This window comes from Biomphalaria glabrata, chromosome 8, assembly GCF_947242115.1.
Source record: "Biomphalaria glabrata chromosome 8, xgBioGlab47.1, whole genome shotgun sequence".
In the NCBI taxonomy this organism is placed as follows: Eukaryota; Metazoa; Mollusca; class Gastropoda; family Planorbidae; genus Biomphalaria; species Biomphalaria glabrata.
Genome location: NC_074718.1, coordinates 4,805,348 through 4,831,475, shown reverse-complemented (window position 1 = coordinate 4,831,475; position 26,128 = coordinate 4,805,348). Strand labels below are relative to the sequence as shown.

Here is a 26,128-nt window from a genome sequence, read left to right as displayed (position 1 = left end):
CGCAAGACTTGCCAAAATGTGGTTGAAGACAAATTGGTTGAAGTCAAATTTAGATATGTTATTGAAATTGGCTAGATTTTTAACTTGAGCTAGAGGATTACATTACTTATATATGTAATTAAAGTGACTTTCAAAGTTTTATTTAGGTATCTATAAAATAACTTATTCTATTACTGTTGTAATAACCAATGTTACTCTGGTACTTGTGAAAGCATCCATCATCCCTGAATAAACAAAAACATTGTGTTGAGAGCTTGTTGCCTCTTGGTCAACATGCAAACATTATGCTGAGATGAATTTGTTTCTTTTGGCCAAACTTGAACACTGTGCTCTCTTTAGGCAACTTGACCTCAAACTGTGATGTTGCCATCTGCCTTGCACCTGATCTGTTGTTAATTGAATCTAGTATTTTTTGTTACTCAATATTTGGTCGAGAGGCTAAGTGCGCTTGAACTTAGCTTGGCTTGGCTACCTAGAAGGGGGCTCGAGGTTCGACGCCCGACTCGGGCAGAGTTGTGTTTACTGAGCGCCTAAAGGCAGCACGGAAAACCAACTCCTAGATACCCCCTCCCCCCCCCTCTGGTCTACAAATGAGATTGGACCAAAAGCGCTCTGAGCATGCAATAAGCATGAAAGTAGCGCTATATAAAAGCTATAATATATATTTTTTCAATCAAATAAATCACAGTTATAACTTGCATGGGCATATGCATTGTCTTTGGAGACAAAATGAGCCCTAACTAACATAAATGTATATTCCTTTTTTTTGTGTGTTTTCTATACATTTATATTTAAATCCCCAGATATGCCAAGAAAGAAAAACAAGGTGCCTCTGATTCCAACACACAGACATCTCCCTCAGCCAAACGTAAACTAAAGAAAGAAACCTCAGGTCAAGGTTATTCCAGTCAGAGGAAACTCTCCGCAAACCCTGACACCACGATATTCTTCATTCCCAGTGTAGCCGTCAAGGTTTGGATCTAATTTGTTGAGTTAGATCTATGTATAGTGACTCTGGACTAGAATTGACTTCAGTCTTGAAGCTAGAAGGGGATAGACAAACAGTATTATTATTGTATGCAAGTGTATTGTCACATGAGCCGAGGTGCCAACCTTTTTGGAATACTCAGTAATGGAATCTAAATAGTAAAGAAATCATTAAGATCCAAGACTAGTAAGATTATGTAACTTTTCTATGAATCATTGATTGATAATCCACTCTTGTTGATATCCTCTATAATTAAAGCTGGAATAAACCCAACAAATTGTGAATAAAATCAAAATAATGTTTTTTATTTTTAGCTTCCCATTCTTAATTAAGTTGTATGTATCTAAATTTTGTATTCCAAATCTGTATCTTAGAAAATTATACTGCACAACTTGTATGCTCCTTAACTACACATGATTTTGTTTTGTTAAGTTGATGTTTCTGGTTTTATATTGTTGTTTTTTAAAGCATGATCTCATTTCCTTATGGATAATAAAGATTATTATTATTATGTTAGAAATGAACGAGTATTCATTCTCTGGTGCTGCCAGAGTCGAGTTTCATTAAAAGAGAAACAAAATATATTGTAGTCCCTTTATCAGTTTACTCTGAGGAATTTTCTGGTGATGTGTTAGGTCTGCAGCAGTACCGCCCTCTGACAGGTAACAAGAATGTTCCTAGGAATGTAAAGAGCCTTGAAGGTATCTGTGAGGTCAGTTGTTATTATCCGCTCGGTTTAATCTCCAAGCCTAGGTTCCCATATTTTCGTTGTTTTTCCAACTCAGCTTTTCTTATTATTAATAATCATATTATTATTATTAATTTATTTTTAAAGTTTTCATTTTCAAATGTCACTGGTTTTCACAGATTCACTACAATTCCAAGACAGATCACACTGCTAGCATGAACAATAGCTCAACTATATATGAGGAGCCAGCAGAAACTGTCATTCCAAGCAGGCCCTATTCCTTCATTCCAGAAATCACTGTCACCAGTCCACTAGCTCAGCAGTCTACAAAGGAAGAGTCCACACTATCTTTGGACTCTGGGAGCCCCAGAAGGTCAACCCAGCTTAAAAAGGCCAGTCTGTACGCTTTGTTTACACTTCAGACATTGCCAGAGGTAAGTTCAAACAAGTCTTTTGTCATTTTTTATTTTTCTTTCTGTATGGTTTTTAGTATGCTAAATTGTTATCCTTTTTTTTTTTTCTTTAAATGTTTTTTAAAACATTAGCACTATTATAATACATTAGTTTTATGTGAAATCACATGGTAGTTGTACAAATCACTGTTTCTTTGTTTCTTGCGTTTGGACATTTTTCTTTCAACCTGTTCTATAAATTAAAAGTAAAGTTTCCCCTTTCAGACCTTGCAATCTATGGGGCAGATGATGTAAGGGTCCTGTGTTTCTGTGGCCCACAGTTAACAAGGGTGTCATGTGGCCAGCACAATGACCGACTACCTTTACTTTTCCCCAACTAATGTCGGGCTCCCATTAGAGCTGCGTGGACTCAGAGGCACCCAAAGAGCCCCAAGTTAAAAATCCCAATCTTCACCAAGATTTGACCTCTTGAGGGCTAGAAGATAAACTTTAAAAAAAATTTTTTTTGGCTTCACTTGGAAGCACGGTGGCTGAATGGTAAAGCACTTTGCTTCCAAATCAGGGGTCCCGAGTTTGAATCCTGTGAAGACTGGGATTTTAAATTTCAGGATCATTGGGCACCTCTGAGTCTTCCCAACTCTAATGAGTGCCTGACATTAGATTGTTCTATGGCTATTGCCTAAAACGTATTTTCACTTTTCTTGTTTCTAGGAAATGATCATCAGCCCAACTCTGTTGGATTTCTTGGAACAAGCTCTGGAGCCTCTACCTATCACAGCCAACTCTTCACCCTCCATATTGAAAAGAGGTCTGGAACACATCTCAGTTACATCCAATTCAAATATGTCTTAAGATAGTTGTAGTCATAGAAACAAAATGATCATTTTGTACAAATGTGATAGAATCATTGGTTTGTCTATTCGACCAGATGTAATGGACAGCCTCGTCAATAACATGGACCTGGATGCGTCTCAAGGCTCTCTGGGTCAGCAGTCCATGGCGTTTTTCCCTGTGGATGTTGTGGTACATATCAAAGTGAGTACCTTTAACTATCAAAGTGAGAACCACTTAGTTGTGAGTCAGTGTTAGTGAGTACCTTTAACTATGAAAGTGAGAAACACTTAGTTGTGAGTCAGTGTGAGATCTAATTCATTTTCTTGCACAACTTTTATCTTTCTTATATTTAAAGACCTTGTGGTCTATAGAGCAGATGATGTAAAGGTTGCCTGTTTCTGTGGCCTACGGTTAACTAGGGTGTCATGTGGCCTTTGCTTTTCCCCAACAAATGACAGGTACCCACTAAAGCTGGGTGGACTCAGAGGTACCCAAAGATCCTGAAATTACAAAATCTTCACCAGGATTTGAACCTGGGACCTCTGGTTCAGATGCCAATTGCTTTACGGCTTAGCCATCATGCCTCCTTTGTTATATTACAATTCAGTTTTTTTCAATTCAATTGCTATGATAATTCTGTGAGTTAGGCCTCTGCTCATAATCAAATAACTCTTTGATTTCGACTCAAATAAATATTTCTTGCTTACTGTTTGGCATTCTTTTAGCTTTGAGCTCTTTGTGTTGTGAGCAAGGTTTAAACAATCACTTACCTAGAAAAAGAATTATCACTCTGCATATTCTTTCAAGAAATACCCAAGCTTGAGGAATCAGATTATTGAGATAATAAACAATAGTACAATTTTGAATTGTTAAGTGTTGGGAGAATTTTAAGGAGTCATCACAGGACACGAGTTACAAAGTGTTAAGAAGAAAGAACTTTAAACAATTCTTTGGCATAGTATGATACTAACAAGAGTTTTGTTTCTCCACTCCAGGAGAGTGTGTTTCATTAAATCTTTCTCTCCTAATTGATCCCATTAACTCTTTCTCTCCGTAATTATTTACCACATTCTGGTGGAATCAACGCTGGAAGCGTATGTTAGGAGAGAAAGAGTTAAGCTAAATTGATTTTTGGATTTATAAACTTTGGTTTGTGTTTTGTAAAAAGAGCATGCTTTCCCCTATAATTCGATACCGAATAAAACATTTCCGGATTAAAAAAAACAAAAAAGTTTTTGAAGTTTAATAAGAACAGGCTAGTGAAATACAAATGAGCAAAATGAATAATTCTATCGGAGTTAAACATTTGTTGAGTACTTTCTTGCCATTACATCTATTTCCAGGTGGATCCGTCCTTCATACGATTTAATTGTCACCCCGTGTCTCGGGTGGAATGTTTGCTACAAGTACCATCACTTGATCTGTTTTTCTCTACCAAGAAGACAGACTTGAATGAAGGCATGCAGCCTGACAGTGCCCAAACACCAAAGTCATCTAGTCAGTTTGAGAAAAAAGGTTTGGACATCTTATAATTTTTTTTAAAGTCATTAAGTTAATAAAAATCAAACTCGAAACAAAACTAAAAGTGAATAAGTTTTTATATTGTATATTGAAGTGTCTATTTGCATGAAGTGATTACAGATGTCCATTCAAACCTGTTAAGCCAATGTATTCCAATAGTTGTCATATACTTACAGCCTATCACCCCTATTGAAAATAACATGGCAAGAAAGAGTGTAATACTGAGATCCTCATGAGAACAGGCCTTCCCAGCATCTTTACTGTCCTCAGGCAACGCCGCCTATGCTGGCTCAGACATGTTCTCTGGATGGAGGACAATCGCATCCCGAAAATCAATCTGTATGGGCTACTTGCGTCTGGCTTAAGATGAACTGGTTGTCTCCACCTCCGTTACATGATGTGATAAAAAGGGAATTAAAATCAGTGAACATTGATACTGATCATTGGGAAGACATAGCCCTAGACCGCACTAGTTGGAGAAAGACAGTGACGAAGAAAGCTATGGACAGCGAGAAAACATACGCCTTAAAGAAAAGCATGAAAATGGTCAGCTCCTCTACCACCAAAGCGAAAGCCACCTGACCCGCGATATATGTGGACAGGAGTGTCTCTCCAAAATAGGGCTCCACAGTCATATGAAAAAGTGTTTGAGATGAATCAATGTTGTTCTACAACTGACGGAGGCCAATATCACCCCTATTGAAATACAGGTCACCAACACTAGATCTCCATAGTCTGCTGTCCTGGGCCATTCATCTCATCTTGTTCCAGCTGTAACCAAACTTTTGAAGAGCCTTCTGCTCTCTTATCTTATCTTATATAATACAGACATTACTTATATAATACAGATGATTATGTCCTATGCGTCATGAATTTAGTCATGCATATTAACCAATGACCTAAATTCTGCTAATTCACTGGTTTTCCTGGTTAGTTCAGGCAACCCATTCCATGCTCTAATAGAACTAGGGAAGAAGGAGCATTTGTACAAAATGGTCCTAGCATATGGAACAAGGAATGTGCCTTTATCTTTTTGTCTTTCTGAGTATTTTATTAGATTTTGTTTTTGTATTTGAAGATTATGGTTCAGTATTTTATGTATAACTGCTACTTTACTTTTGAGTCTTCTATCCTGAAGGCTTTCTAAATTTAGTGATTTTACTAAAGGTGTTACTCTAGTCAAATGTGAATATTTGTTTGTTATGAATCTCACTGCTCTATTGACTGTCTGTACTAGTGCTCAGGACAAAGTATTCAGTCATCTTTTGTTGGCGGTGGGTGGGCTTGCTAGCCCTATGCCCAGCACTCCTTTAGCCTTACTTGGGACAAGCAGCTCCTTTTTCCTTACTTGGGACAAGCAGCTCCTTTTTCCTTACTTGGGACAAGCAGAGAGGTCATTATGACCTCTCTTGTGGAGTTTATATATTGTCATATAGATTCATTGAATTTGTATTTAAAAATACATTACTCTGGCATTCTTCAGAAAAATGAAAGGTGTTTGATCGTTGTTCTATTCACAGTCTAACACACCAACAATTTCATTATGTTTGTTTGTTTGTTTGTTAATATGTTTAGTTGCTATTTATCTAATGTCTCCTTCAGCCAAGGTGCCCTCCTCAAGCAATATCAGCAGCCAGGCAGCAGGAAGATCCAGGCACATCAGTGGCATCTCCGAGTCCTCCTTCTTCCCAGGCTCCAGCTCTGGTGGACTGAGTGTCACAGGCTGCATGTCTGATTTCTCTCTCTACATCTTTCATCCTTACGGCACTGGGGTTCAAAGAAGGTTTGCTGCCAACTCCGATTCACCAACATTCAGAAACCAAGGTCTAGGTGAGCTTATCAACACTAAAAAGTTTTTTGATGTAGATTTGTACAATTTCAATTAAGAAAAACATTTTCAACTTACCAAATTTACAAGCTTAATGGGATTGTTCCATCTTACATCACTTTGCATGGTTTAGAAGATATAATTAGTAATTTGGGGGTGAAAACTTGGTGGAGATAGTTCTGACTTTATTAGTGAAATCTCTTGGCTAGCCTTACATCTCAACTCATGTTCCAGGCATGGAAACTAGTTCAGTTTTTTGTATGTCTGCCCAAGACATTAACAGATTGATGTTTATATATAGCCTTATGAAGTCTACTAAGAAAAAGACCACTTAGATAAGAAAAGACCACATTGTCACAATCTCTTTAGATTTTATCCAGTTCTCTCTCTAGTTTTGACATAAAATTGTCCATATCTAAAGGATCTTATCATTTTGGTGTGGTCACAGAACGTATCTCAGAGAACACAGGCAGTGCTATCCATGACATGGGCCGGAGAGATTCCCTGAGCCTGAATGTTGAGTTTATAAAGGTCAACATCTCTAGAACTCGCAAGTTGGAACGTTACAGTGAACCCAATGAGAACCCAGCCAAGGGAGAGCAACAGTTCAGATCAAATATTGTTCGTTTCTCAGGTCAGTGAAGTTTGACATTTATAAACCAATAAAATGAATCAAGTAGAAAACAAAATAGAAGCTTAAAGATATTCATCAAAAACTATGAATAAAACAAATTTGACATTCTTTATCACTGAGCATTCATAATTTAAAAAAGAATAGAAAATATTTTTCATCACTTTTTAAAACTTGAATCATTTTTTTTTTAACTTTTAATTATTTAATTACATTTTTACATTTGTTTGATAGCAATCTGTGATGTGGGGACAGCCTCCTTTAAGTATGACATGAGACGTCTCTCGGAGATACTATCACTGCCCAAAGCCTGGTATCGTAGAACTCTAGCCCGTCGTCTCTTCCTCGGGGATGAGAGCATCAACTTGGCTCAGGGGGAAGGTCAGTGTGCGTTTGTGAGGGGGGGGGGGCTTCAAGCTGGTGATGCTGCATGCACTGACTTTAGTGTTGTGTCAACTGGAATTGCTCACTTCCTTCTAATGTGCATGCATGATTTTTTTCTCGCAAATAGCACACTCATGTCATTGAATAGTGTTGATATCTTTTAGTTGTAGTAGAATGTGGCCACCTTCTGCTGCATAGTATGACTCCACAAAGCCCTAAGTCATTACATTTAAAGCAGGCCAATAACAGGCTTTAAGACAATATATCTCTTCTTCATTAACACTGTAGTTGAAACCACCATATAATATTCACTTGCCAAACTACTTGCCTATTGTTCATTTCTAAAATGATGGGATGAGCATTTCTTGTTTAACTCTTTCTCTCCGTAATTATTTACCACATTCTAGTGGAATCAACGTTGGTATCGTCAGTTAGGAGAGAAAGAGTTAAAAAACTAGGTCAAATTTAAATAAATAGAAATGTATTCAAATACTGACTTGAAATCTACAACGTAAGACATTGTAAACAAAGGCAAAAAGTAATACTCGGTTCACGTAATGATGAACTGCAGGTTAATATAGGCTTGTTAATGGCGTCTTTGTCTTCACTTAAAAATCTACCTGCTGTTAGTGTACTGTTAATGCTATGAGTAGAAAGAGATTGACTCAGGGGCTTATTGTGACTGATGTAATCTGACTTAGCTGTAGATGTCTGTGTTGCTTTTTTTGTGTCACTTTTAGTCGTCCTTAGTTAAAGCACTTTTATATTAAAACAATAACGACTTGGCTATGAAGGAGGCATGGTGGCTGAGTGGTAAATCACTTGGCTTCTGAACCGGGGGTCCTGTGTTCAAATCTTGGTGAATACTGGGATTTTTAATTTCAGGATCTTTTGGGCGCCACCCAGCTTTAATGGGTACCTGACATTAATTGGGGAAAATTAAAGGTGGTTGGTCATTGTTATAGCCACAGGACACCTTCAGTAACTGTGCACCACAGAAACAAGACCTTACATCATCTGCAAGGTCTAAAAGGGGGAACTTTACTTGGCCTATATTCACCACAGTATAATAATGGCTAGAAATGTATAAAACTACTTAGAATAAAATGCAGGTCAGTGTCTTTCTACCTGTTTTTAGGACACATTGTGATTTATTTGAATTTCTTGCCCTCGTGTGAGACAAAAAGAATGTAGGTTTTCTGATGAGATTTCTAGCTCCATTGAGATTTCAAACTTGAGACCCTCTTTTTGTCAACCAAGTTTTTTATACCACTCAACCTCACATGCTGTTTTAAAGCTTATTGTCACAAAATTGTGTTCTTAATGTTGTATTTATGTACAGATTTTTTTTTGTTTCAGAGGGGGAAAAATCACTCTAAATGTATTTTATGTTCAAACTGACCTTACTGACCATTTCAGACTTTGATCCTCTTAGTTCATCCCACACTGACCAACCCAGGCACCTTTTGTTCACCTCCCAAAACTCCGTGTCCCACCCCACTTTGAATGTGATCAGTGACCCTAAGCCACTCGGCAAACATCACCGTCGAGGATCTTCAGGGGACAAAATAAGAATCCAGCTGAGTCCAGAGTTTAAAACTGAGATAGCCAACAGACGAGGTGTGATAAGTTTTTTTTTTTTTTTGTTATTGTAATGGTTCTTAAATACTTAAATAATCAGTGATTCTCAAAATGGGATAAGCACACCCCAAGTGTGAATATTACTCATGTTAAAATGTTTGCTTTTTGATATTTTAGCTAAGATCTATATGCATTGTGTATTTCATTGGTCATTTATTTTTTAGTTGCTTTTTTAAAATCTTGGATTCTGCTTTTAAGTTCTTTCACAAAATTGTTTTTGAGATTCAATAAAATTATTTCAAATTTACTAATAATCAGCTAATTTCTTGTTTGCAATTAAAAACTAATTTTGAGAGTGTCAATTTCTACTTTGTCTTATTTGATTTTAGTTTCATTAGAAAAAGTCATATAACAATAGGACAAGCTAATTTTAACTTACTAAATCAACAATATGCTATTTAATATTATTAAATAAAAAATTATAATATGTTAATTTTCTTCACCAAATCTATTTCTGTAATTGATCTCTATTATTTTCGCACCTGAATTTATTTCTATGAATACGCAGCGGAGCGTACTACTGAATATTTGTTATGGTTAAATTAAATTAAAAATAAAATGTAATATTAAAAAGTTTACAAACGAAGAGGTACAATCAGGACTGGTTATTTCTTAGTTGTTGGTTAGTTCTTTGTTGTAATTTAATCTTTCATTCTAAGGATCATTTGTGGCGCTCGTTTATGTTATTTTCACATTAAATGTTAGTTGAAGTAGAGATGTTACTAGTCACCTTGGACTTCAGCCTTAGCAGATTGCATGTTTTAGTTCTTGAGACTTTCTTAGATACTTTTTTGTGATACAACAGAATTTTTATTTCAGTTTAGCAAAATATTTTGATCTTGTCAAAGTTCTAAGAAAACTTAAAATCAATTAGATCTGTTTAGTATTCTACTTAAAGCTTTAAAATTATGTCTAAAACTATAAAAAAAAAAAGTGTAATTTGATTACATAATATGAATATTTTAATCTATTCAATATGTTAATTAGACTTTTTAGGAATAAGTATTATGCTAATTAATTCAGGTCTTTAATAAACAAAATGTTTACATTGTTTTTTGAACTTTCCAAATTTGAGAAGTTAGGCTATCCTGTTAGTCATGTTCTAGTCCTATCAAAAACAGCTTTGGAAAAGGGAGAAACTTTTAACTCACTAAGTTAAAAACAGTACATTCTATTTTCACTTGGAGTCTAGTAAAGTCCCTTATTAGCTCAGTATAATTTGGGAAATAGTTTTGCTTTGACGAAAAGAAAACTGTTTGAGACAAATCTATTAAAAATATGACATCCTACCTAATTTCAGATTTCAGCTTAGAATATGCATTCTCTGTTTGAGATCCCTCAAACAAGAAAACATAAAGGGATGAAAATGTAAATGAAAATAGAGCAGTAGGCTTAAGTAAAATTCAAACTTAACGAGAGTAGCGCTAGTAGTAAAGTCACTAAATTTAGAGACACCCCTGGGACAGAAGAGTTAAAATTAAAGTAGCAATAATCAACGAAACTCTAAACCTTCATTTTAAAATAAATATAATGAGACTCAAGGAGATAAGTAGTTTTCTTGTTCCATTTGCCTGGACAAATGCTTAACAGACATCATCTTTCTGGGTACCTCTCAAGCATGTAGCAAGCTGCATCACTATAAGCTGTATTTGTCTTAAGAACATCTGTACATTACAAAACAAGAGTATATTTTCACATCTTTCTATTTCCGTTTTTAAAAAGTAAAAAAAAAAAATTAATTAAAAAAAAAAAAATTTCATGATCACATGGTTATATTTTATACAATTCTTATATGGAAGAAATATATATATATATATTCGCTAACATTTTATTTAAATATATATTAGGATCAAGTAGATTTCACACCTCTGGGAGTTTAGCCAGTCGAGACTCTGGGCATCGTAAGAAATCCAGAACAGTTTCCTCCCCTGATATGCCACACCATCGGCACAGTTTTGCTGCTCCTACCCCAGCCGCAGCACCTCCTTCTGCCAGCGTGAGCAGCTCCTGGGAGACCTTGGTACTGTTTGCCGTCAACTTGGCTCAGCTGAACCTGGAGGTGAACATGGCCAACGTCATGGGCAACACAGAGTGAGTCATTGCATGTCTTAGCATTTGTTCAACATGTCTGGCACTTGTGTGATGGCTGATAGTGTCAGAGGTCGACTTTATATATATATTTACTGCTGCTGCTGCTCTGCTCTGCTTGTCTCTTGTCTTGTTGTGTTTCTTAACTTGACTCCTGTGGCTCACTAGGGGTTTCTTGAATACTAAATAATACTTGCTTGGTACTTTCTTGGTTACTCAGAATTCATCAATACTTGCTTAACTCAAATACGAACACTTAATATACATCAACTCTAACTCCTTATATTCACGAAGATCGATAATACTTTAATACTTAATAAAGCACACAATTATATCACTCTTATGAAATACACAAAACACCAGTCCATCAACTTATGAATATATAAATGCATAAATACCAGTCCAGGAAGTAAACGTCCAACCTTCCTGGACCAGGAGCAAGACCTTACTGACTAACACATTTTCTCGCACATTCAACGAAGACTTAATCACTCAGTTCACAACACGTGCAACACTTCGCATTCATAACAAGGGGATATACAATCATACCAAAATATCAAACTAACATTCATTCTCGCCATACCTCTCCCTGACAGATAGCATTTATTCATTTTACTCAAAACAATCATCTATATATAAGTCTCATTTGTAATTTCATTAAGGGATAAATTGTGTTTAATAGTATTGTTACAAAGCTTATATCAACTCACTCTGACTGTCTGTCTGTTAAAAAGTGTGTATACGTTATTTCTCCAACACCCATTCTCGGATAAAGCTGAAACTTAGCACAATTATTCATTGACATTGTCAAGACATGAATCAATAAAAAAAAAAGGAACCAAGTAGAAAATCAAATACTGGTAATTCATTATTTTGTTTAATAGCAACAAAGGAAGCTGATACTTCATTATTCACAGATCCCCTTAAATAATTGTTAACACTATTTCTTTTCTTTACTCCTTACTATTCGTTTAAATTGTTGAGGGAAGAAGAGAATTATATAGAGAGATTATGCTTGTTTTGTGTATTTTCTTTCTAGGTGGAAAACAAAAGCTTTAAAGACACAAGGGAGACTATCCATCAACAGCAAGGGGCACAAAAATTTGAATATTGATGCTGGCTTTGGAAAATCCTCATTTGAATCTAAGGGTGGCATTGTTGGTGGAAACATAGATATCAACAATCTAAATGGATTCTGTAAGCAGTTAAAACATTGGCAGCATTATTTTTTTTTGTTTTTCTTAAATATTTTTTGTATCTAATATAATCTATAATAAGGGCAAGGTAGTGGTGTGGTAATAAAGCATTTGACTTCTGAACCAAAGGGTCAAGAGTTTGAATCCCATTGATGATTAGTAATTTTAACTTTTGAATTATTAGGAAGTTTTTCAGATTAATGATTTTTCAAAGGGTACCTGTCATTAGTTCGGAAAAGTAAAGATGGTTGATCTATATGTTGGTCTCTCAACATCTTGTTAACTGTAGGCTATAGAAACACATAGTCATGGACTGCAAGGTCTAAAGCTTCACTTTTTTTTTTGGTTACTACTTATGATATAAAACATAAAGTATGAAGAAAGAGTTTGTCTGTTTCTAGTTTCAGTGTGTGAAGATCCAGAACTAGGTCAAGATCCTGACCACCAGGCAGGCCTCAGCACCTCGGCCTTGGAGACCAAAATTGATTACATGGGCTCCTCCATCATCATGACCAGGCTGAGTAACCTTCACCTTCTCCTCAAGGATGAATGGCATGTGGATAGTAACTCCAACTTGGACACACCGCTTGCTACCAACAGGTTAGTCCTACCAGTATGGAAAGTAACTCTAACTTGGACACACCCCTTGCTACCAACAGGTTAGTCCTACCAGTATGGAAAGTAACTCCAACTTGGACACACCCCTTGCTACCAACAGGTTAGTCCTACCAGTATGGATAGTAACTCCAACTTGGACACACCCCTTGCTACCAACAGGTTAGTCCTACCAGTATGGATAGTAACTCCAACTTGGACACACCCCTTGCTACCAACAGGTTAGTCCTACCAGTATGGATAGTAACTCCAACTTGGACACACCCCTTGCTACCAACAGGTTAGTCCTACCAGTATGGATAGTAACTCCAACTTGGACACACCCCTTGCTACCAACAGGTTAGTCCTACCAGTATGGATAGTAACTCCAACTTGGACACACCCCTTGCTACCAACAGGTTAGCCCTACCAGTCTGTAAAGAAGGAGGCACAGTGGCTGAGCAATAAAGCACTTGGCTTCCAAACCGGGGGACGTGGGTTTGAATCCTGAAGACTGGGATTTTTAATTTCTGTATCTTTGGGTGCCTCTGGGTTCGCCCAACTCTAATGGGTACCTTACATTAGTTGGGGAAAAAGTAAAGGCGGTTGGTCGTTGTGATGGCCACATGACACCCTTGTTAACCGTAGGCCATAGAAACAGATGACCTTTACATCATCTGCCCTCTAAACCACAAGGTCTGAAAGGGGTTACTTTACTTCAATGTAAAGAAGGAGGAGCTACCCATGTTATAAGAATGTACAAGCCCAAGTTATACTTTCAAGAAACCTAATTACTTTCCCTTCTTAGTAAAAGTAGGGATTGAAAGTGATAAAGGTTTGAACCTGATAGGGAAAGATCTTGAAACCAAGTAACTAGTTCACAGACTACTACAGACTATGTTCACTCCACTTTCTTTTTTTTTTATTAATAATAATAATAATAATGATAATAATAATAATGATAATACTAAGATTAAGGAGAAGGGCAATACTTCACATGACTACTCAGTCCTAGCTGCCACCTACATATTTTACCACGTCAAGAGTAGACATACCCGTTATCTGCTGGTGGTTGATTTTTAAGTTGTTGTTTTTTGCCGCCTGTGCTTCTCATCTGGGGATTTTCTTTTGGTCTCCAATGTTTATCCCGGGACCTTTTTAAGAATTTGCCAGGGGCTCTCTTCTTTGTTTTTATATTCACCTTCCAAATATAGAGTAGAAAATGTTTGATAGTCCTAATTCAACATTAGTTGAGAGCTTGATATTTTGGGTTTCAAAGCTTTAATGAAAAAAATTAGTTCAAACTGGTTTGGGCTTGACATGTACTTTAAATGCTTACATTTAAACCACTTACATTATAAACATGAATTTATTGCAACTTAAAAGAAAAGCTTCTTAATTAGTACTCTAAGAAAATGAACATCCAATCATATATTCTTTATTAAACACATAACGAATGAAGTAACAGAAGTTAAATTTGTCTGTAAAAAAAAAAATAATTGATAATTTACTAATAGAATATTCAACACAAACTCATTATTGATTACTTGAAAAATAAATTTTAGGTCAATCTTCAGAGAAGAAATTAATTTTAAAATTTTACAATACTGAAAGTTTACTGAAAAAAAAAAAAAATCTTTTCTCTCTTACTAACTTATTAATCTTATTTTGGGTCATTCTGTTCTGCACTACACACTCAGTACTGACACAGTGACAATTTTAAAATAAAATCATTGTTAGTTATTCCATAACAGCTAGTCCTTGTTTGTCCTACAGGTCAGCCTTTTTGTTTGTCAATGGAAAGTTATCCTGGTCACACTTTCACATGATGATCTCAAGGTCGACCACCCCTGACCTCATCAAAATAATCTCCAAGCTGGATGAGTTCTTCACACAGCAGGTCATGAGTGGTCGGAGAGTATTCCAGCACACCACACCATTGGTGGCTGGCAGCCAGAGCAAAGTGGCCAGGAAAATTTCTGAGAGTGGTAAGTACTTGAGGAAGCACTTCCAGAGACAACCACAGACATTTTTCTATTGCAACAATAGCAGTGGCTAAACGATAAAGCACTTGGCTTCTTAACCGGGGGTCACAGGTTCAAGTCCTGATGAAGACTTGGATTTTATATTTCGGCATCTTTGGGCGCCTCTGAGTCCACCCAGCTCTAATGGGTACCTGACATTAGTTGGGGGAAAAGTAATGACGGTTGGCCGTTGTACTGGCCACATGACACCCTTGTTAACTGTAGGCCACAGAAACAGATGACCTTTACATAATCTGCCCTATAGACCACAAGGTCTGAAAGGGGAACTTTTCTTATAGCAGTAAGATATATTAAATGTAAAGGCATGTGTTAAATAAAAATTGGACTAGTAGTATGTATTTTAAATAGTTATTTAAAAAACCTAAATCAGAAGGAATTTGTAAATAGTCTGAAGGTGGGTTCAACAACAACAATACATCATTTAAGTTCAGTTAATTTTATGTCATATTTGAAGCTATTAAACTTAGAACATCTTTATAAAAATGGCTATGTAGATGACATTTTTGTGATGAAATTTAAGTTTAATATCCTATTTTACAGTCATCACTTTTTTTATGCAGCTTTATTCTGAAGGAATCACAGTCTTAAGTGATGTCTTTTTAAGACAAAAACTAAGACATCCTTATTGATCCTAATAGGGAATGCGTTGTGATTACATGGACTCTTTTTTTATAAAAAACAAAAACTTTCTTTAGAAAACTGTACAATGAATAAACAGATTTACTATAATTTACAATATTTTATTTGATAAAAGGTGGCCACAGTTTCAGTGCTTCTACAACTAAGAAATGCCCAGGTACCTTGTGAACTGATCATTGTATATTTCCCCAAAACAGTCAATTTGCTCCATGGACTCAAGACTTGCCCCATGTTTTTCCCTCAAAAGTTACTGAAACTTGCCCCCCACTGAACTGAGACCAACCACATGATTCACAACATTTAAGAAGAACATTAAGACCTACCAGTTCAAAACTTGACATTACATTTCCATCTTAATTCTTATGTTTCTGTTATGTTATTATAGCCTAGATCATATTTTTTAACAGTGCTGTGTAAATTAAAGTATCATTGAAAACTATTCTTCATCCAATCTAGCTGTGATGGATGAGCTGCGTCACCATCGGCACTGGCAGGGGGCCCTAGAGCACCTGATGGGCTACCAGTTCTCAATGCTGCCCTCCGTCCTGCCAGCAGAGGGCATGGTTCTTGGAGGCACCATGATACTGGAAGGTCAAGGTCTGATGCTGGCCTCATTCCATGGAGTGAACTTCCGTGCCAAGTATTGGGCCTTGTTCAATATCAAGGATCCTTACATTTACTTCTCCACTGAGGCTCAGAAAATACCAGAAGGAGGTGAGGACATTGTTAGTTTATCACCATTGTATCTCTTTCTCCTATTACAGAGTGGTTCTTACATTTTATCTATAGATACAATACTCTAAGAGTTGAGGGAACAACAAAGTTGAGCTAAAACAAAATTTAAATGAGTTCAAAGGGCAAATAAAAAAGAATTTATCTCTGTTTTAATATGTTGTTGATATGTAACAAGACAAATGCCTGGGCTATGGTCAGAACAATTCTGCCCACAGAGTTTTCCCCCTTTTCATGAAGCTCCAAAGGAACTAAAAAAAAAAAAAAAAAAGTAAAGTTCCCCTTTCAGACCTTGTGGTCTACTATAGGGCAGGAACTAACAAACTGGATTATAAGTCCTTTAGAGTGAAGCATTTTATGTAGCTCTGCAGACCCAGCTGTAACCTACATATTTTGTTACTTCCATCTCAAGCAAAGCCATAGTCTACCGTGGGTCCATTTTTTTTTTTTCACTATTTGCACTTTTCTTTAGCTTTTCATTTGCTCTCATCTGTATGGTATGTCTTGTGCTCTTTGGGGGAAAAAAAGTTCTGCAGTTGTCTTTTTTTGAAAGCCAGTTCCTGCCAAGATGTTTTTCTTTGTGTCAGTGCTCTGAAATGTAAATTGGATTTTATTGATAAAAATTATTAATGAAGATATTGTGAATTAATTTTTATTTATAAAAAGTTTATTACAACCAACACTTTTTATATTAATAGTTTCTCATTTTATTTATGACGGAATGAAAATATTCAAAAAGCTTTAGTTCTTAACAAATTTTGTTGTTGTTGTTGTTGGCAGGCACACACATTGTTCAAGATCTTCAGTTTATTGTGGGGCAGCAACAAGGGGCTCAATCCACTGGCTTCATGGCACCACAGGTCATCCACAACCACATGGCTACCATTTGTAAAATATCCCGCACTCAGCACATGCCCCCAAACTTTACCTGTGTTGATGATTGGTTCACCTACGCCATGACCTCCTCGGCTACAGACCCCAAAGGTACATACTATATTGATCAATTGTAATTATATATATATATAGATATAGTTATATGGATATTTATATATATATATAGTTATATATATATATGTTGCAGTCAGGACTAGGTTTTGATCTTCTAGATTTATATTGTAACTGAGTCTATTCATCTCCAAGCCTAATGCCTAAACATTAGATGGGGAAAGTAAATGAAAGTGGTTGCTGTGGCGTCAACATAACACCCTTGTGTACTGTTCACCACAGAAAAGGATGAGACTTTTATCATCTGCATCTTAGACCTTGAAGTCTAGAAGAATAGAAATATTTACACAGGCTAACATGTTTTTTTACAAAGCTTATATCAACTCCCTCTGTCTGTCTGTCTGTCTGGTAAAAAGTTTGAACATGTTATTTCTGCCACTTCCCAATCCTTGGATCGAGTTGAAACTTGGAAAAATTATTAATTGTACCTGACAAAACATGAATCAGTCAAAATATTAACAAATTATTTAATTAATTTTTGGTAATTAATTATTGTTTGATATCAAAATAAAGAGGAATAAATGCTACTTAATGAGAGATGTGTATATATATATATATATATATATATATATATATATATATATATTTGTCACATTTTTTGTTCCCACTTCCCTTTCTCTAATCAAATGAAATGAAATTTTACATTATTATTCATAGTCAATGACAATGTTCAAATCAACCCTAAAATTTAATCAATTAGTTAATCAAGTAGTAGTAATTAATTGTGTTTTATAAAGCAGAAAGGGGACTAAACCCTGCCATCTTAAGATGGTAAAAAAAGAATAAGTTCCCCATTAAGGCCATGTGGTCTTTAGAGTAGATGGTGTTAAGGTCATCTATTTCTTTGGCCAACGGTTAACGAGCAGGGTGTCATGTGGCCACCAACTTTCCCCAACCATAAGTCAGGTAACCTTAAGAGTTGGGTGGACCCAGGGGTGCCCTAAAAGTCCTGTAGCTCAAAATTCCAGTATTCACCAAGATTCGAACCCAAGACCCCAGGTTTGGAAGCCAAGCTCTTAACCACTTAGCCAACTCGCCCCCGCCCACATATCTTGAGATAAATGACATTAACTAGAGATTCTTTCCTTCCCTTGTTCTTTCCCTTATTTTTTTTTTTTTTTTCAATAGTTTTCTTTTTTTTTGTTTTTGCTTGTTTAGGGATGAAAAAACATTTTTCATGAGATTTAAAGTTTTGGATGATCTTTGCCATCTTCATCCAGACCTTTTAGAACCTCTTCCTGTCACATTTTCTCTCCAGGCCATGTTGTATAGCTTCAGTCCTTATTGTTAGTCAAGTCATTTGTTTTACCATTATTTCATCTTAAGTTGTGACAGAATTTCCTGGCGTTCGCCATGATGAGGAAAATCTGAGAAAATTCAGCAAGGTGAAGGCCGCCTACTACAGCCACGAGACGGAAGTTATCTTTGCTTTTCCCTCAATGTACATGAACCTGAAGACTTCCCACTTCCAGGGAGAGAAGCCTCCAGAAGAAAATGGTAACTATAAATGCTGGTTAATCTTGTGTAAGAATTAATGCTGAAATATAAAAAAAGATCAATATATTTGGTATTATATCTGACAAAGATACAGTTGATATGTCTGATCAAATGTAAAATGTTTAGAAATCAATGGAAACTCTATATAGTTAGACTTTTTAAAATTCATATTGAAATTTAAATAATTTAAGAAAGAGTTTTAAATGGTACTTAGCAGGTTTCTCCCTTTATCATATCACATGATATGTGCTTTGGACTTTTTTCACATGATATGTGCTTTGGACAGTATCATATCACATGTTACATCAGTTAAAACCCTGCCTGCTCCCACCCCTTGCATTCATTCAGGAGGTAGTACTAGGACAAGATACAATTTATGACAGAAACTAATGAAATCCATTGTCCAGCTGGTTATGTGGTGAAAAATGTGAACAAAATTCTTGAGGTCAGATCCCAGTTCTGTTATTTTTTATGCTCTGCTGGCATTTCAGACAAAGTTTATAATCTTTCATTCTACTTTTCATAAGATTCACTTGTACTTGCAATAGAGTAGGTCTTGAGAGCTGAATCATGTTCTACTTTCTTGAGGTTTGAATGGAAGACTTGGAAAGAACTGATCCTAATGTTAATACATGCGTTTTTTTTTTGTCTGTAGAGGCCAGGCCAATGGTGGAGTGTAGTTTTGTGGCAGAGTTTTATGATCATATTTATGTGGCCATGGATGCTGAAGTGATTCTGTTCCTCCATGATTTAGTCTCCTCGTACATACGAGAGAAGGATCGAGGTAAAATATCTATTTTTTTTATAGAGACGTGGCACTGAAAATTATTTTATGGTATTTGTGAAAATTTTGTTGTTGTTTTTTTGTTTGTTTATGAATGAAGTAGTTATATCTGAAATGAAATCTGATTGGCTGGCTGTTTTAGGTTCATCTGGTCGGTCATCAGCTACTAAAGTGGTCAAGTCAGAACCAAAACTGTCTGACCCAACATCAGCATTGAAGCATGACTACAGAACATTTGAATGTAAAACATGGCAGCTGGAGCCTACTCTCAGGTTTGTAGTTATTTTGTCCCCTTTTTTTTTGAAGTTTTTAGTAATTTATTGAAGATCTATAAATACATTTATTTTAAGTAGTTCTTTATAAATGTTTTTTTGAAGTGTCTATTTCTAAAGCAATTGACATACAGGAGGTCCACTCTTTAAAGTATACAGTGATGGCAGGGCGGAAATTTCTTTTTTCTAGAGCTTTTTGTTTAGACACATTCATAACTCAAACAGTTTCAGATAACTTTTCAGGTGGAAAAGGTGATATAATTTCTTATTATGCTGTTTCAAAGAAAATTTAAGTATTAAAATTGAAAGGAGAAATTACTCCTACTTTTGTATTGCGGAATGTAAAATGTGTGGTAGAGTAACTGACTGATAGGCTGCTAGACTTAAAGTGTTAAGCTTAAATTCTAATGGAGGTGAGGAATTTTGTATTTGAATTTAAACTCAAGCTGGGTTTGTTAACTGAGCACCTAATTGCAGTATGGACACATTTCTCTTCTTTTTCAAGTTCACAAGAGATTAGGCAACTGTGCATTTAGCAAACTATAGTAGCGTAGAGCTATACAATTGATTCTGTGGCATTTTATGCCTCGAGAGACAATCTTTTCCTTTTTTCAGCTTCTCATGTGACACCAATTCTTAGTATAGAACTGTGGTCACAGCTTGGGCATCTGTAATCATCAGACTCTTGTAGCACTTTCACACTTCTTCTACTTCTGGTGTGTACAGGATCCTTCCTTTAGGCTTGCTCTCCATCTGTTGGTATAAATGTTGCGGAGCTTCATGTGGCATTGGCATACATCATTATACCTCAAGTTAGGAAACCAGCACTCCCTTGCCTTCTAGTAGATCACCATACTGAATGTCTTGTGGGAGACAACCCTGTGGCATTCTGTGAACATGTCCAAGCTTGCCAAGCCGTCTGCTGCTGATAACTGTGCGGATGTCCTGGCACCCTGCTCTTGGCAGCACTTCTTCATTTATTTTATCTTGCCACTTTATTTTAAAAATTCGCCTTAAGCATCTGAGGTGGTAGATAATCAGCTTTTTTTCCTGCCAAGAGATATACAATTAATAATAAGAATGTTACTATGCCTGTATTTGCTGACTCTCAGTAATTCTACAGAGTGATATGTTTTTTTCGTATATTTTTTATATTTCAGACTGATCCACTGGGCCAGTACACAGATTGATCCCGTCGGAGCTGACTACGTGCTTCAGAAGCTTGGCTTCTCCCACGCCAGGGTCACCATCCCCAAGTGGGTTCAGCGAGGCTTCATGGATCCCTTGGATAAAGTTTTATCTGTCCTAGTGGATAAATTGGTGACTGCTCTCAGGGATCAACAAAGCAGTGGGTCAGCTGAAGAAGCAGATAAAGACTGAGTGCTGATTGCATTCTTTCATGTGGACTGTTGAGCTAATGGTACAGAGCTGAAATAATGGCAGACTGATGATAATTGTCATCTTTATAGGGAATTTTTGACATCTTTCTGTGAAAGAAATGACTTTTAAGGATTTATTCAAAAGTCTAAGACAAACAACAATGCTGTGATGTTACTGGTTTTTAATTGGGCTTACTGGCAGTGTAGAATAATTCCTTTTGATACTGAATGTTTATTTAATTGTTTCAGTTTGTCATCTCTTGAGATTAAATGTTCATTAGCTAGTGACGTTGGACCATTGTAGATTAGATCATTATGTGTCCAGTAGTAAACTACTTACCATAGAGATATTAAATGCATGACACTAAAAAAGCCTAGGGGCTCTCCAGGGTATCCATTACTCAGTCATTCATTGCTTACAAAAGAAATTGATGTTATTTTGTTAGTAGCCTGAATTTTCTCTACAACTCTGAGCTTTCGTTTTTTTTTTTCTATTTTGTTGACATTTTTTCAAACATTTTTTTTTGTGACCTACATATGTACAGAGAGATACTTCAACCTGCGTTGTGTTTTTACTGAGATTTAGGTCAGTACACGGAGACTCAACTTCACAGTTACTGCTCAGACATTCATCACAAATTTGTTACATGCTTAGATAATTATGACTTATCTGTGGATTCATTATTAGAGATTTTCATTTCTGGCAGAAAAACGAAATAGCTTAGCTTTTTTTGTGTAGCCAGTATGCAAAGTAAAGGTAGTGGCGATAGGTTGTTTTTTTTTTTATTTGGAGAGAATTTTTTTTTCACTTTTTAGCACTGTAGAATCAAATTTCTAAATGTCGCACAAATTGTATAATTGAGCTGACAACATAGAGGCTCAGTTTGGTATCCTTGTTGATGTCCAAGAGCTGAGCCGAAGGCTCTTCGAGCTCTAAGTTTGAAAAAAAACCATGTTTGGACGCCAAACAGAAAAAAAAAAAAAACCTGTGAGAACACAGTTCTGTTTGAGAGAGACCCGAGTCAATGCCTATGTAAAACATTGCTGTTACCAATGCCTTTGGCCCCGACGCATGCTTGGCTGCACATGGCCGAGGGCACCGGGAGCCTCCGCCATTTTCCTTCGTTGTACCAAGCTAGCTGTGCGGGAACCGCCATTGATGTAACGGTCCCTTTGAGGAACAGCGCATGGATGTGGGACGTGTTCGTGGGGACTTTTTTACAACCCCGCCCGTACAATGGGTGGACTCTCGTCTACCCGTGGGCATCCCCACGGGAGTCTTGTGTTGCTACCCATTTAGCCTAGCCACTTCCTCTAATGGCCGTTTCCACGCGGGCGCCACGATGAGGCAGGGCAACGTGCCCGCGAGTTTGGTATCCTAAACATTGTATAGTTTATCACATGAACACTCTTCAATACTAAACATCACAAGTCTTTGTCAACAAGGGCAGACTTAGAACTCTTTTATTACCACATTACATTTATCTGTTCACAACTTCAGTATTCTTCTTCTTCTTTATTGCTGCTGAGCTGTGAGCTCTTTTGCAGACTGTGCCAAGGAAAAAAAGTGTGCTGTTTTCTTCAGTTGTTCAGCACTGCCGTACAGGGTGTTGGTTATGTTGGGCTGTAGTGGAAGTAGGGTCTGCCTAAGGTGGATTAGGGAGGGGCATTCAAAGAGGATATGGTTTACAGTTTCATAAGGGTGGGTGCAGTGTCTGCAAAGGGGGATTGTGTGGAGTTTATTTTGTTCAGATGGTAACTTCAGTATGTGTGTGTGAAGAGATTTTTTTTAAAAAGTCAAATAGCCCAGTCTTGAGTAAAATGCTAAATACACTTCATCTTTTGCCCAGTCAGGAGTGGCAATAATGTATATTTTATATATATATATACTAGCACTATATTACCAGCTGCCCACGGGCCTTAACTTGTGTATCACTGATATAGTCACTAATATAGTGCTTTAGAAACAATGAAAGAAAATAATAATTTTATAAGTAAAGCGAATGCATGAATTCATGAATATAAAAATATTATGAATGGAGCTACAAATAGCTAATCGACCTAAATCCAATTTTTTAATGAAAACATAGGCTTGTCTATATTTAGAAGCGCGCGATATCAAAAATATAGAGTTGCACTCATGGCGAACAAATGTATGTAAAAATGCTTTAGAAACACAAATTTGAAGGGTAATCTGATTTAAATATGAAATGAATGGACTATATTTTGTATAAAGTAGATCTGTCATCTTAGAATTAGTTCCAGAGTTAGAGACTATATTTAGTATTTCATGTGTAAAAGTAAAAAATGTCACAGTTCCAGTTAGTACCCAAGGAACATTTATGCCAAGTTTTCTATGCGGGACATACATACATACTTTACTTTCTACTTAATAGTATAGATATATATGTATAGGTCAGTGTCTAGAATACTGCTAGAATGGCTGCCTGGTCGTGCAGTTTGCTCACTGGACTGTCGTTCGGATTTATCGATGGTCCCCGGTTTAAACCCTGCCCGCTCCCATCCCCTGTTGTCCTGTGGGAGGTTTGGACTAGGAAGTAAACTATCTTCAACTCTAAAGGAACATCCGAAACATGTAAAACATTTTACAACAAAACAAACATTTTACTAGCTACTTGTTTTTAAACTTCAGAGACAGAGTACTACAAAGTACCAGTACCATTACATTAAACATGAACTCAAGAATTAGAAACTCTGAAGTTGAGTCTCTATTCATTGCACCTATATTTATATCATCTTTTTTTCTTTTTTTAAATATACTTTTGTTTTTCTCCTGCCAGAAATGTTTTAAATTTTTTTTTCATTTCAGAAAACAATTTCCTTAAGTTGTGCCATTTTTAATTAATGTTTTTTTTTAATTTGAATATTGACTCTGTTGTATTCTGATATTGAGCTCTTTACATACTCTGAACCTATTTTGATACATGTCATGGTCTACTGAATTCAATCCAGGTCACTGTTCTTAAATCAATGATAAGAATATTTAAAATGTATTTATAAACATTTCCTTTATGTTAAGGGCTTTATTTCATTCTTAGTGATGCATTTTTATTCATTTAATGTTTGAGTTTTTATTTATGTATGTATCTTTGCTCTTATTTCATGTATATGTTGCTCAGAACTAATTTATTTCTATGTCCCTCAGAACTAATTTATTTCTATGTCCCTCAGAACTCATTTATTTCTAAATTAAAAATGACAAAATGATATTTTGTTGTTGCTTTGTTTTGTAATCAATTGCCAAGTTTGCATTGTTCTCAAATACTTGTAAACATAGTTGTAACATAGTTCTACCTCTAGTGCATCCTCCCTGGATTGCTTTATGTAATGTCAAGTGATTTCTTGATTTTTTAGAGAATAAATTATTTGCCAAACTTTATCAGGAAAGCTGGACTTAATAGTTTGATAGACCCAAGCCAGCATCTTAACTATTAAGTAAGACCCTTTAGACCTATCAAAAGTTAAATGGATCAAAAAACAAATATTTGTAAGAGGAGATGTTATGTTTTCAAATATGTCATTCATTCCCTTATTCCATCTTGGAACAGTGTGAAGTATTTTAGTGCAGGGTGGCACTTGTTTTGGTCTCTATTCTTGGGTAAGTTCATAAAATATATACAGCGCCTTTCAGGACATGTTTTCATTGCCACCCTGTCAATTCAACATTATTCTGTCAGTAGAACAGGGAGCACAGGGTAGTTTGAATTGTTTATTAATTATTTGTGGGCCAGCTTTGGAGTTATCTTAGAGCCAGTATTGTTTGCGACTGTATTGCCCAGCACAAAGTCAAGAGGGGGGGGGGGACCCTGGTGTACCAGTGCATTGAGTTGATGGAGGGTTCATTAAATGTTATCTTCAGGTGTGGACAATCAATTATTGCTTTGATGTAGATGTCCACTTATAAATGCACTGAATAACTATAATGTTGATTAGTTTCAAACGTATATAAAATCTTATTTAATTTAACATGGAACAATTCATGCTTTCATTTATGTAAGTAGACTGTAAATAATTATCACATTAAATATTTCTATGTACATCAGAGTGCTCGTCAGTCATGTATTCATTTATTACCCTTTTACTTTCTTAAATAATATCAGGGGACTAGAAAGATGAGTCTTGACACTCTAGTGCTGAGAGAGATACATCCAGATTTAGGCTCTATAGATAAAGGAATTATAGGTACCAGTACATTCAATGAAACAAGTGATCAGAAACTCAGAGTGAATAAAATAATTGTATTTGTTTGTTTAAAACAATAACTACATTGTCGTTTGTTGACATGTGAGAATTAAGATCATTACATATCAATTTCTGTCTCACATTTTTCTCATGGAACATGCTGCAAACATTGATACAAAGTAACCAAAATAAATCAATGGACAATACATGGGACTAGGACTTCACATACCATCTCTCACTTACTATAACTTAGCATACCATAAGCTACAGATTCTTTGACTTAAGTCACAAAATATTGAGCACCAGAGTGTACATTACATGAAACAATTCCTATAAACCATTTGACATCATTACCATAGGAGATTCTAAACTAAATACAACTGTTTCCCTTGGTTTACAATTAGCTCAAGTCAAACATTTTCATTTAGATTAAATCCAGATACATCAATGGATGGTTGCCTGGTCATGAGGTTTGCACGCTGGACTGTCGTTTTGATTTATCAATGGTCCCAAGTTCAAACCCTGCCCGCTCTCATCCCCCGTCGTCCTGCGGGAGGTTTGAACTAGGAAATAAACTATCTTCAACTCTGAAGGAACATCCGAAACATGTAAAACATTTTATAAAAACATCTAACCTTAAATTATTCTTACAAGTAAAAAAAAAATACTTTCTTTTGAAAAAAAAAAAGACAATTCCTCCTTTATAAAGACCTTTGTAAGACCAATTATTTTGCTCTTTAATAGTTTCTAATATTCTAATGATTTA

At 36.0% G+C, this 26,128-nt stretch overlaps 1 protein-coding gene across 3 annotated transcripts in view; it reads left to right on the top strand.

The window, feature by feature from the left end:
- Positions 1-22,146, top strand: part of LOC106057329 (bridge-like lipid transfer protein family member 1) — a 108,482-nt gene extending 86,336 nt beyond the window's left edge. For 2 of the 3 annotated variants that reach the window (XM_056037264.1, XM_056037265.1), the window contains exons 70-88: positions 804-972; positions 1,856-2,110; positions 2,801-2,897; positions 3,018-3,124; positions 4,267-4,438; positions 6,047-6,274; positions 6,721-6,906; positions 7,138-7,284; positions 8,707-8,907; positions 10,776-11,019; positions 12,056-12,213; positions 12,614-12,812; positions 14,583-14,794; positions 15,947-16,204; positions 17,003-17,206; positions 18,554-18,724; positions 19,380-19,508; positions 19,651-19,780; positions 20,941-22,146. In XM_056037264.1, the coding sequence (XP_055893239.1) occupies positions 804-972; positions 1,856-2,110; positions 2,801-2,897; positions 3,018-3,124; positions 4,267-4,438; positions 6,047-6,274; positions 6,721-6,906; positions 7,138-7,284; positions 8,707-8,907; positions 10,776-11,019; positions 12,056-12,213; positions 12,614-12,812; positions 14,583-14,794; positions 15,947-16,204; positions 17,003-17,206; positions 18,554-18,724; positions 19,380-19,508; positions 19,651-19,780; positions 20,941-21,160 (3,487 nt within the window). In that variant the 3' untranslated portion in view covers positions 21,161-22,146. The remainder of the gene's footprint in view (positions 1-803; positions 973-1,855; positions 2,111-2,800; positions 2,898-3,017; positions 3,125-4,266; positions 4,439-6,046; positions 6,275-6,720; positions 6,907-7,137; positions 7,285-8,706; positions 8,908-10,775; positions 11,020-12,055; positions 12,214-12,613; positions 12,813-14,582; positions 14,795-15,946; positions 16,205-17,002; positions 17,207-18,553; positions 18,725-19,379; positions 19,509-19,650; positions 19,781-20,940) is intronic. The other variant, XM_056037266.1, reaches the window with a different exon arrangement.
- Positions 22,147-26,128: the final 3,982 nt, after the last annotated feature.